The sequence below is a fragment of the Lutjanus erythropterus genome, chromosome 8 (genome assembly GCF_056507025.1).
Source record: "Lutjanus erythropterus isolate fLutEry1 chromosome 8, fLutEry1.hap2, whole genome shotgun sequence".
In the NCBI taxonomy this organism is placed as follows: domain Eukaryota; kingdom Metazoa; phylum Chordata; class Actinopteri; order Lutjaniformes; family Lutjanidae; genus Lutjanus; species Lutjanus erythropterus.
Genome location: NC_139324.1, coordinates 35,819,907 through 35,833,412, shown reverse-complemented (window position 1 = coordinate 35,833,412; position 13,506 = coordinate 35,819,907). Strand labels below are relative to the sequence as shown.

The following is a 13,506-nucleotide window of genomic DNA, read 5'->3' as shown; positions in this document are numbered from 1 at the left end:
AGTACAACTCTATTTTCCTTACACAATTATGTCCAGTATGTTAATGGTGAATGTCCTTGAATCTTTGAATATTTAAGGTGCTGGTCACACACACACACACACACACACATACACTCACACTCACACAATAGCATGTCATTGGCAAGTCTACAAGGCAACAGAAAACTCAGCTTCAGTTCTGGCTGAAGAATAAACACCTCCTGTTGACAGTTTCTCCACAAACACTTTCTCATCTAGACTTGTTTCGCCTTTTGCATTTGTTCTTCTCACTGGAAAGCATTACTAAGGTAAACTGTAGCACCAAGTCAGTCTTCATTTTGTTTACATCTGCTTTCCCATGAGAATGTAAAAGTTATTTAATAGTGTTTTATTATGAACAGCCAATTTAATTTCCCTTAAAAGAAAAATTCCAAAAACATTTGTGTATTCTGTCAATTGGCTTTTTAAAAACTAAATCTAGGTCAGAGTCTTCCAAGAAAATTACAATCAGTGCATCACTATGCTAAATTGTATGAAGAATGTGATGCCTGAATAAATACAGTGAAAACAAAAATAGCTAAATTAAATTACATTTCTATGACAGAAATATACACATAATAACATATTAACTTACATAAGTTACTCAGATTGTCAACAAATACAAGCACCAGTGCCAGTAGAAAGAAATAATGAGACAAACCAGCACATACTAAGATCTCCTTATTCAAATGAGCTTTATTTAAGAGAGTGCTACCAGAAATAGAGACACAAAATATATTTCCTGGACATTTGGTCAGGTAACAAACATTTGTTCAAATTCCCAAATTACAGAAATTCAAAAACATGCAAATTCCACCAACATAAAAATGTTTTAGAATGTTCCAGTAAAGATTTTGGGTAACGTGAAAAAAATAAATGAATAAAAAGAAATTAAGATTCGCATCAGACATTCTGATTTCCTCAAAGTGTGACATAATCATCAGCACGTACCGCATCAGTCAAATTTGATGTGGCTAAGGAGCAGCATATCCTTTTTTATGTATGGAGAAAGAGGGGCATCAAACAAAATGGGTAGTAGGGCAGTAGGTGGAAAATGCTTAAATAATTAAGTTGTTCATTAAATCTTTCTTTCCTGTTGAATTCATTTATGAAGTTCAAATATTTGTCTCAGAAACAAGGCTTCATCGCTCATGTTGCAAATAGGCTTTTATGAACTAGCTGTCATGTTGTTAAGTGAGATGTAAGAGTCACTGGCAACACTGAAAAGTTAACGATATTTATTCATTCATTTAGAAATTGGATGATGATGGGATAAAAAGAATTTGTCACAGATGAGTTTTTGTCAGAAAATACTAAATCCTATTATTGGTTGACTGTAAACTATCATTTCCCCCTTAAAAATAGTTAAATTCATGGTGAGTTTTTGGACAACTTCAGAAAATACTGACATTGTCTCTGTGTTTTCTACATAAAAACAAATTGAAGGTCCACAAAATGTCCAACTTCCTTTACGGTACAGTGTTGTTTATCCAAATCTCAAGAACATTCACGGACATGTTGTTCATCGGGTTCCTTATTTAATCTATACTAATAAACTGAATAAACTTTTTTTCTCTCACCTCCCTGAAAGATTGTGCAGCTAATATTGTTCCTGTTCAGAGTTGCTGTTCAGTGAGTGAGGGGAACATATTCACCCAAATGGAAATCAGTGTGAAGCAATGTTTTCATCCTCCCATGCACTGTGCAGTCTTTAATCCAGTGATTAAGTTTGTAATCTAAAGATAATTCTCCCTGGGCTCCTATACAGTAACACCCCGGGTAGCAAAGCTGCATTGGGAATTTCACTGTAATTACAATCCTCGGAAATAGGTCCAATACCAGCTGAAATAATTTGAAAATGATGTGTCATTGTACTCTCACGGTTTTCATCCAATTTCATATGTCAGTGTGATTTTGCAGGAGCCAAGATGGTCAGAGAAAAATTAGGTCCACATTTTTTCAACGTACTGTATCCACAAGTGGCACAGGTGTATATTATAATTAATCATACCTGGCAATATATAACTCTCCTCTCTCCGGTCCTTTGTACCACTACTGCTGTACTGTAAAAATAGTTGGGACGGGAAGACAACCTGTTTTTCACTGGAAATTATTCACTGGAGTCATACATGTCAATATGTAAAAAATAAAATACATTTAATACACTTTCATTAAATTCCTCCAAAGTCAGTATGACACAGACAGCATACTGGAGAGACTGGGGGTCTATAGGAGCAAATGATTGCCACCTGTTTTGGGGATGTTCTAACCTGTTGAGATTTCTGTGTATGTGTGTGTGTGTGCATGCGTGTGTGTGCATGCGTGTGTGTGTGTGTGTGTGTGTGTGTGTGTGTGTGTGTGTGTGTGTGAGAGAGAGAGAGAGAGTGAGTGTGTATAAGTCTGTGCACGTTTTGCAAACAAAAGTCTATGTTGTAAGATACTTTGTACCTGCTGACTTTTTACTTGAATAAAAAGAACATTTCAAAAAGAAAACAAAAATCCCTCAAAGTCTTTGCTAAATGTAATACAGAAGATCTGGACAAACATAGGTGTAAACTGCAACTTGCTGGATATTGGAGCCACCGCAAGGCTGTAATTCCATTGTAACATATCATACATTTACATTTTATAACTCTAAATTTTGTATAATTGTGGAATTTAACTTTAACATATAGCATGTCTCATAACAGGAGTGTTTACTTAGTAGGTCTATTGCTGAAACTTGACTTACGTTTTAAAGATACAGTAAAAGCCCTCACTGTGTAAGTACTGTAGAACTGTAGTTACTACTAATATTGTAGATATTTACATCACAATAGCTGGAAAGCTACCACCTCAGTTGTTGCAATGGACCAGAATTCAGTACAGTCACAAGATGTTCAGTAGAATCAGGGGAGCAACTCAATTTTCCTCAATTGTAAACTTACTCTCTTTCTGTTTTTGTGTTGCTGGCAATCTGTCTCTGCACTTATATATTCTAAATACTATAGGACTGTTGCACAGGCACAGCTCCAGCAGATTCTCCATTAACTGTCAAAGGGCATGCTGGGAAATGTGGAAAATCTGTTTCTGAGTGAAGTATGGTTGAGGTAAGTTGAGGGAAAGCTGATTCACAAAAAGAAAATCTCAACAGTCTTGCTGTTTTGAGTGCAAGGGTAGCCAAAAGTGATGAGTTTTTATTTAAAATTCCTCACCTCATATCTACAAGTATTATTTGGGAAATTATGTTATGTTCTAAGCCTCCTTTGAACTATTTTAGGTCTTACATGTGTACTTCAAAGCCACTGTACTTCATTACGTTGGATACGTTTGGGTGCCCTACAGCTGAAATCTACTGTGTTTTTATCCTTTGTCCTCCCAGTCTAATCAACCAGGACTACAGGACTTGGGCCAATTCCAAAACGCCAGGTGTCCCTGTAATGATTCTGTACTCATATGTATTTTTTTGTCTGTAGGGGGCGCTGGTCACAGCCTGTGCAGATGACACACTACATTTGTGGAATCTCCGTCAGAGGCGGCCAGCTGTCCTGCATTCGCTCAAATTCAACAGAGAGAGGTAAGCATGAATCCCAATAGATAAAACACACATCCTCACACTGGTACACACTCACATACAGCTCCAGCAAAAGTCGGATGTGACTGTCCTAGGTCGGTGTATACTATTTTATATATTGTGATTCTTATTCATTGCTTCAAGCAAGTAGTACTGTTGTTCTGGAGATGCAAATCCCTGCTGTGTTGGGATGGTGTGCCAAGCCAATACATCTGTAAAAATCTGTCAAAAATCCCACCACATCCCAGAGTACCAGCAGATATAGGTCAATCTCTCAGCTGCAGCATCGGCAGCCATCAGTGTTCTCCCACCAGGAAGGCACATTTAATCAGTTCAATCTGGAAGATGGTGTAGCAGGGTGTTGACAGGATGAGGCCAGCTCCTCTATCCTGCCTCTGATCCTTTTTCACCCTGTCTGATAAACCTGAGAAGGAGGACCTGCTGGCTGGAACCTCAGCTGGCGGCACCTTCTGCCTTGTGAAACACCCCCCCCCACGTCCCCTGCCACAGGCTGTGAAAGCTGACTTCACAGTGATTATTAGGCAGCTCAATCTGTCTCCTTTGACACGTTGTCTCCTAAACCCATGAGACACTTAGGCTAGTTTTCACATGGTCGCTACAAAAATTGCACCAGCTGAGAGCGCTGGTGGAACCTTCATGGTTAGTTGGCCTAGGCATGAAAGTTGATTAATTGTATTTCAATTTTATTATTATAGATCAAATGAACAACATCTGTTAAGGTTTTCATATTGTCAGGAACCAAGTTTTGTTCACTTTATTGTTGAAGTTTCGCTGATGTGGCAAGGGCACTTCCTCCTCCACTCTGACACCACTCAAGAGTCCTGGAGGTCAGAGGAGAGGTTGGTGCTGCTATGCAGCTTTTCCCTGAAAGTTAAGGCCCTACCTGTGACACCATTTGAAGAACTGGTACATAAGTGCTCATTGGGCTGGGAAAACATAACCACTGCAGAATCTTGGCTGACAGGTTATGGGAGGACAAGCCCCAGTGAGTGGGACTTGTTGATAGTGTTTATTGCTTTTAAATTTGAAAGATCCTCCAATTGGCCACATTTCATCAACTCCAAGTACCCTGTACTTATCCCTTCCTTAAAACAGACATGATGTCCTCCTTGTCCCTCTCTCCGAATCTCCATGTCACATGTGGAAGTGCCACACCCTCAGCCTGCTGCTTCTTTCCATCAGCTGCCTGACTCCCCGCCATGTAAATGTCCACCTCCTCTTCTGTACAATAGCAGTCTGTGGGATGTGATGGTAAGCAAGGGCTTGGCTTTTTTCAGTCTCACAAACAAGGTTGTTCAATTTGGAGGTGTCCACTGCAGTTGTTTAACTATCCCGACTGCACATGCACAGTCCACCAATTTGTTTACAGGGGCAAAATAGCAAGCCAGGTATGTGTGGACAATGGAGCAGAGATTGACTTCAGTCTGATCAGCATTTATTGAGCTCCTCTTGTTTCTACTGTGCCATGGCACGGTTGTGTAAATAGAATAAACCTTTTACGTTATGCCTACCCTGGTTCTAGGTTCATTTACACCACTCTTCACTGTACAACACAGGGTTGTATAACATAATTCAGGTTGTTGCCCTATTATGCTACCATTTATGCTAGATGCAGTTTATAATACCAAGACCAGTTTGTCAGATGTTCAGCAAGTTCATCCTTGAATGCTGATTATGTATGTTAAGTTTCAGTGCACAATAGTGCAATATTGTCAAGCCTACAGATCCTCATGGCAAGACTTAATCTACTTGCAAGACACAAAGCTTACAATAGATATGTTTAACATTCACCTGAGTGATATTCTCACCCTTGAATTTCTGAATGTTTTGATCATTACATATTTAATTACAGCCGACACAAAAGAGTTTTTTTTATTGGTGTTAAGCAACCATTATTCAAGAATAATATCATAGTTGAGTGCTATACCAAACAAAGGAAGATTCTTCTGTCTGAGTTAAAGACAATTTTTTCATTGAAAAAATTCAGACTAGCTATCAGAAATCGATTGAAGAAACCTTCAAACAAAAAGGAAGTACATTTGAAAAGATGTATTCACAACAAAACACAGAAGACAGAATAATGCAACACGAATGATTCCATTAACTTTATGTTGAATATATTCCTCTTGCTGTAGTTTGTGATAATGTTCCAGTGCTTCATATTTAAGTTGAACAATTTTGAGACATTTTGTTTTTATTTTGTCTTTTTTCAAGAAAAAATGTCTATTCATTCCAAATAAAAGTTAATTTCCACCGTGTGGCAGCTGTGTCATCATGGGCAAGGACATTTAGTGAATATGACTACATTCCTCTTGAATGTGATGGAATATAATTTGCATTCAAAAATCACATAAATCAAAGTATTTATTTTTTTTCTACAAAGTTTTATTTTTTCATAGAAATGTGGGTGACTGTCAATTCAAGTGTTACTGTTGAAGAGGGCATGTGAAAGCTAACTCAGCCTGGGTCCTATTACAAGTCAAGGACTTCAGATGAATCACAGGATGTTTTCTCTCTCTTGAAACTTGTCATCACAAGAGAGCAATAAGCTTTCTCCCAGAGACAGAAGACTTTCAATCCTGCTACAAAAGCGCACATAGAGCATAAAGCTCGACCAGTGGCACTTTCATAATGCAACAGCGCCTTAAAGGATAAGGGGGTTTGTTAAATCCATGTACTGTCTGCTAGTTGTTAGGGGATGAACTCAGCAGTTACAGGGTTCAAGTCATTAGCAGTGTTTGCAATAACTATTTTTATCATTTCTGTGCATCTTTTTATCAAACCTTATTCAAATTTTAATGACTGTTAAACTTAGGACTCATGTAGTCTAAAGGTACTTTCAGACTGAGACAGGCAACGACTGCCTCCTCTATTGTTTTTAAAGATGTTCCTTTATTTTATTTAAGCCAGAACAATGGACACTAATTAACATAATCATTTATGCCCATTCATGTAAATGTGCCAGATTTAGCCACTCAGGCTAATTTTCATCTGTAGTCCCTGGCAGATTGATGATATACCATCAATCTGCCAGGGAATGGTATATCAATGATGCCAACCATGCTGCCGGAGACAGACAGGGTGGCTGCCACTGTTGTGAACACTCACATGTAATATTGATATTATTATTAATAATTATAATAATAACCTTTATTTGTATAGCTTGTAAATCAAACATAACACCTTAAAGGGTAACTACAGTATTTTCCTCTTTTTTGCGTCTAAGCGACTAATGGGGACAGCAATTTTTTAAAATTAGTTCAGTTTTGAGGGAGAGCGCTGCAGTCGGCCGATGCAAAACTGAAATCTTTCTGTGCAACACTGTCAAAGTATGTCCTCGCAAAGTGCTTGTTTTGCCACTGACAGGCTCAGACCCTTATTCTGAGTATCTGACAATGTTATGGATCGCTACAGAGAAAGACCTTTTTTTAAAGACCCTTTTTGTTTGATCACAAACTATAGTGCTCTGTTTAAAGTGACCAGACTTCAGTGACAAAACACTAATTTTTCTTCTCTGTTGTCTCGATCAGTTAGTTTTTGTTGTTTTGTGACTGTATATTTTTTGGCTATTTTATTAATCTTTAGTATTTAGGTTACATTTAATTAATCTTGTTTTATTATTATTTGTATTTATTGTTATCTTTAGTCTTTTTTAAATGTCTTTTTCACAGTGTAGACTCGCAGCATAGCAGCTGTACCTATCACTATGTGGTGCACATGCCCACACAGACACACAGAGGTGAAGGTTGGGAATAATGTTTTGTATCAGAACTGTTGAAAACCTCTTTCAGTAGCTTTCCACCTGTCTTGTGGTGCGATGAGGTAGGAAGCAGAACCGCTCGCTCTCAGCGGCAGAGGAGTGAATCATGCTTTAAGATAAAAGTAGAAAAAGGGCATCATGAGTCATCCTTCGATGGCTGGGCAGTGACTTGCCATTTAGCTCTGAGTCTCTAGGCTGAACCTCTGATAATTAGCACCCTAACACCCCCTCACAGTCCCCCATGAATAACGCATGACTCACTGTCAACTGTGGAGAGAATTGTTTTGTGATAACTGTCAGTCAGCGTCTCGTGCTTACCACCACTCCTCAATTGAAGCTGTTGGCAAAAAGAATTTTAAAACTCTTCCAAACAAAACAAAGTGCACATGAGAATATGTGAAGTTTTGGGCACTTACTGCTCGTGCACTAGGGGTCGGGGAAATACTCGATTCTTAGATGCATCGCGATGTGGCCATTGAAGATTCTGAATCGATTCATAAAAGTCAAAAATCGATTTTCTAAATGTTAATTAACATGATGAAGGAGCGAAAAAGACAGTAATCAGGTGCAAGGGCAGTGCAGCACCTGGACTGTCTAGAGTGCACACATGCGAGAGTTATCATCAGTTAACTTGGAGAGATGTACTCCGTCAACAGCTGAGTGACGCACACCGTGGCATTACACAACTTAAAACAACACTGTGGTGAAGAGAATCACTCTTTGCTCGGTCTGTTCCCCTCTAAAACTCTGCCAGCTCTGCATGCTGGGTAGCGATGTCTTTCCTCAGAGCTAACAGTGAAGCAGAGAGACTGCTCTCCACTGCTGGAGACATAATGTTAATAACAACACACACAGCGAAACTCTCCGCCTCACCCTCTTTTTGTTATTCTCTTACAGGCAAGAGACTGTATGATGCTTCCAAAATGATTCATTCATTAATTAATGTAGTCTTTTAAAATAAAAAGGCAGACAAAAAGATTCCTAAAATTCCTTAAAATATATATTACTGGTTCTGGTTATTAATGACAGCTTTATAAGTATAGGCAATACAAAGCTCAGGGCTTTTATGCACGTTTTAATACACAGGGAATGATTTTATAATGACAGCTGCTCCCTGGCATTTAAGTGAATTATAGAACAGGCTTTCTGGGGTACTATGAGGTCTAGATGTCGCATCTATATGCAGAGCAGATGGCAAGGTCATCAGTTCTCCAAATTATGTCACAGATTTCTTTATTCTCTCCATATTTTTACCTAAGTAACGGTATTTGCTCCTCACCTGGTCTCACAGTGGCTGGTCAGCAACCATATCAACCCATACCTCCTCCTGCCCTCTTTGCTTGATAATTATAAGGTCCAATAATGCCTGGTCCGACTGTATGGTATCAATTTAACCACACATTTGACTTCATCCATATTGCCCTCTGGATCTCTTTTCATCACTACTTACTTTCTTCCCCTCCCTGTCATCTTCTTATCCTGTCTTCCATTGATTTCTCCCAAGACCCTTGTCTTTTATTTGATTCTTCCTGTGATATTTTATGTAAATGGTCAGCTCATAATGGAGGCAATCAGCACTGAGAGTATTTTCTAAAGAAGCCTCATTAAAAAAGAAAAAAAAAACTTTAAAACTTTGTTCACAGGGAAAATATCATGACTCACTGGGTGACTCTTTTTTGAAATATGGCAATTTAGATCAGTAACTATCAACATTTTTACACAGTGATACATGATTTGTGCAATTCTGATGCTTTTTGTGTTTAAGAATTAGATCTAATAATCCACACAGGTTAATCAGGACATGTTCTTAAATGAAGATTTATGTAAATTTGGTGTGTTAAGGCTAAATACATGACATGAAAGACAGATGACTGTATAATCCTCTGTCACTTATATAACAGTTCTACTCCTTGCTCCCCCCACCAGTTTGAATATTGTCATCTCCCCAAGCCCCTAAAATCCTTATTGAATTGTCTGCCATCTCATTTGTCTTCCATCTAATAATCCTGCCGCTTGCTGGGCGGGTGGCTGTGGGGCTGCAGCCCAATGATCTCCCCTCCACTACAAGGTAATCAGCATGGACAGGAGTGACTTAGTGTGTGCTGATCTTTCTTCCCTGGTTAAGATGATTATAAAGATGATAGATGCTAATCCCAGAGCAATAATGGTTTAAGCAGCCTTGGATCACATCATGATGATTTTATGTGCCACATGAATACTGTGCTGGGTTTTATGCTTATTTATTGATTTGCTAATAGCAATTAGGGCTGGATATCAGTACGCAATACCTTTAAGGCAGTGGTTTCCAAATGGTGTACCGAGGTACACTGGTGTTGTATGTCCAGGTGTGCTTTAGGATTTTGTGACAATAATAAATTATACTGCAATACATAGACTTACAAAATATTTTGATTGAATTTACTAATTTAATTTACTTTATCATTATGTACTCATATTTCCATTAAGAGGCTAAGTCTATACTCTAAAAAAAAAACCTTTCAAAGTGAACCTCATTTTTTGTTGTTTGCCCAGTTTGAATTGGAGGAATTATTAGTGCGACATTTCAAAGGCCCTGACTTTTTTTCTCCCACCTGCACTCTGATTCTAGTCAAGTATTCTGAGGCTAGTCAAAGAAGTTAAATTTTAATTTGTATTGCCCGATATAACAAATCAATTTGCCTCAGGGAGCTTTACAATCTGTATAGTGTGCAACACCGCCTGTCTTGTAGACCCACAAAGGAGTAAGAACAACCCATACAGTCTGTGGTGTGGTGGAGTGTGGTATATTTAACAAAGTTGGTAGTTCAGTGTGTCGAGATGCCACCAAAACATTCAAAAGTATGGCTATACTACATGCCTGTGGCATCTGATGAAAATAAATGCATAAAATGTGGAGCAATGATTTCAGGAAGTAGGAAAAAAGGTATCAAATAAAGAACTCTATTGGTATCGGTATCAGGGTACTAGTATTGCATTTTTTTTTTAAATGATACCCATCCTTATTAGCAATCAGGCTTTATCAAAGCAAGAAATCCCTGGAAAAGTCATGGACTGTGAAAGTTGCATTTCCCATACCTGGATTCTTTTTTCCAGTCATTCAGTGTCAGAACAGTGTGAAATGCAGTCACTCAGGTATACTCATATAGGCTACAGTAGTTCCTTGTCTTTCCTTGTTCCTTGTCTTAACTGGAGTGATTCCACCCATAGACATAATATACCATAGTTGTACAGGAAATAAATATTTATAAGAATATTATATTAATAAATAAATAATATTTAGCATTTGGACCAGGGGAGAAGCAGCACTTTGGATGGGAACTGGAAGAGTTTGTGAAGTAGTGAGTCTAATAACATGCCAACACCGGAGACTTACTGGTCAATAGCAACAGCCTCAGTGCTCTGTGTCTACACAAGAACAGTATTAAGTATAGGCATTGTGCAGTTGACTACACCCTGCTCCATTCTGCCTCCAAACCCTTTTCAGACCCTACACCATGACACAACCATTGGAGTCCTCTGCTTCTGCATGTTTAGCTTTCCCATCAAAGGACCCTGTGGTCTCATAAAAAAACCAAAACAAAATAATGCTTTATAGCAGCACTGAAAATGCTTTTAGTTATTTGTTTAAAAAGTATACACTCCCAATTTTGGATGATATCTCGCTCTCGCTCCTATGTGATTTCAATGTACTTATTGTTAGTCACTTTGGACAAAAGCGTCTGCCAAATGAATGTAATGGGATGAGTGAAATGCCAGCCATTATGCAGCCTGTGTAGACAGCTTTATTGTTTAAAATAGGAGTGTATCTACTCTGTCAGATGCGTGTGAGACAGACAACTGAAAAATGCAGTTGAAATGCTTCCTCTATATACAAGCTGTTACACTAAACAGCTGTTTTTGTCTCTATTTATTGCTTCTATGCTTCAATTTTGTGTTACAATTGTGTCTTCCTCTGACTCTGTCTGGCGTCTGTTCTTACTTTTTTCCTTACTTCACCTGGATTTTTTTTTTTCACATTATTGAATGATCTCATACAATAGTTTTTCATGAACCCAGAGAGAGCAATGTTAGAGGAACAAAGAGGAGTGAGCCGCCCCACTCTTGCTCCAGCGGACATTGACATATTAAATAGACTGCCTGCGGTGGGTTCCGGTAGCTGTGGCACTGCCAGCGCTCCAAAGCATTGTGACGCACACTGACCAAGCTGCTGCTTTGAACAAAAACCTTTATTTTTTCACTTTTTAAATTGAATTATATTTCCTATGATTTATTTTTGTTTTGTATTCTGCATACTAGTGTTGGGTAAGAGGGCTGATTGATCCTGAGAGCAGTAACCGATACTCCTCTGTCATCAGATCAACTGCAGACGTTTATAAAATGTTAAGCTGATATGCTAGGAATTATTGTGGTTAATTTACATTTTTCTTGCATGCAGAGAAATCTGTGTTATGAAAAGTTATTTAAAGTCATGGAAAAGACATGAATTCTGATTAGTAATTTAGATTTTATACTATTCAAAGCTTTGAACGGAGGAGTATTGAGTACATGTGAAATGGTGGACCAGTTTAGCCTGTAGTGTATATGTCTATAGGCAACTGTGTAATCTAACAGAACACAGAAAAAGTTCACCCTTCCACTTTTGGCAGTTATTCTGAAGGGCTCTCTGAGTAACTATTTATACCCGCTTAGAGCGAGCTTAGAGGCTGAGTGCAAACGTTGTCTGTCAAGAGAGAAGCAAGAGTGGGGTAGGAGGAGCAAATGTAGGCAGTAATAACTGTGTATACATAAGGTGCTATGTTGCTGAGGATAACAGATGTTAAGTTTCCTGTCAAGTGCTAAATTAAACCTTGATTAAGACTTACTCATTAAAAATGAGTCAGGCCATGACTTCCGTGAATGAGTCACGGTATGACGTCTGTGAACAGTTATTAAGATTAAACACTGTCTCAAGATCTGGCTCTGATAGTGACATAGTAGGCGGTCTGTCAAGTGCCATGTATAGTACTTTACATATTGAAAACTGCAGAATGCGATCATTGTTAAACGGGCAACAACATGGCTAGAATGCAGTTTTAATCATTTTATCTGTTGTCCAATAATTGTTTAATTGAGTAACTGTCTCTTGGCTCATTTTTGTTTCATTGCTTTTATGTTGTGCCCAATATTTGATTTTCTAACACGTCTTAGAATTGTCACACTACTGAAAACAAGAGCATTCCAATAAAATGCCACAATACTTCATTTTGGAAACAGGAATCAACAGAAATCAGACCAGCTCTTCATCCATTTTTAGTTGACTACATCATATTACACTCAAATATGTACTGTGCACCTGACTAATTTCTTTACACTATACTACCCTAACCATAATCATCAACCATAAATATCACAGCAGCTCAGAAATGCTTATGGCTTGTCTGAAAGCAGAATTGTGCATAATATTCAGAGAGGTTAACTGCAACAGTTGTAGATCAGTGTGTATATTAGGACTGTGATGATACTGATCTTTTCTGAGTGCGGTGAAAAAGCAAGATATTCCAGCAGTATGGCGGTTTACGGTGACTTCCCAAATAATTATATTTTACTGGTCTTTACTGAAGGAAACTGTCATAAGTGTAGTGTAGCTCCTTTAAGGAATTGGCCAGAGAAGAGAGTCATCAATTTCATTTGTGATTTGGTATTGATAGCAACATTAACTAAAAGCATTTAAGGACTTTAAAATGTCATCAGCATACTCTCTGTGTGACTGTGTGAATACTAAATACTAAACTGTTCACAGTAATGCAGGGCAAGATAGGTGGCTAACCAGTTAGCTTATGACTCTGTGAGGCTAATTTCCACAGGGTAGTTACTGAAACGAGTCTTTACTGATAGTCCAGTGGTCCAGTAAACACATTTTACATCAGCAAGACAAAGCAACATCATGAACAACAGAGAGAGACTTCATGTATTTGGCTACTAGAGCCTGATAGCACATCATCTGTGGCTAGTCCACGACGAAGGCAGAAACAAAACAGACAGCAGAGCAACAGGAGCGAAGAAAGGTCTTATAGGGGGATAGTAGGGAAAACACTGGACAGAGAGAAAATGGCTGGCAGTAAATATACAGATCAGGTTACGGTTTATCAATTAGTAAATACTGGGGTTTCTCAAG

At 38.4% G+C, this 13,506-nt stretch overlaps 1 protein-coding gene across 4 annotated transcripts in view; it reads left to right on the top strand.

Annotated features, from left to right (window-relative positions):
* Positions 1-13,506, top strand: part of stxbp5l (syntaxin binding protein 5L) — a 189,849-nt gene that overhangs the window by 90,708 nt on the left and 85,635 nt on the right. For all 4 annotated transcript variants that reach the window (XM_084725403.1, XM_084725401.1, XM_084725402.1 and 1 more), the window contains exon 4: positions 3,474-3,574. In XM_084725403.1, coding sequence (XP_084581529.1) covers positions 3,474-3,574 — 101 coding nt within the window. The remainder of the gene's footprint in view (positions 1-3,473; positions 3,575-13,506) is intronic.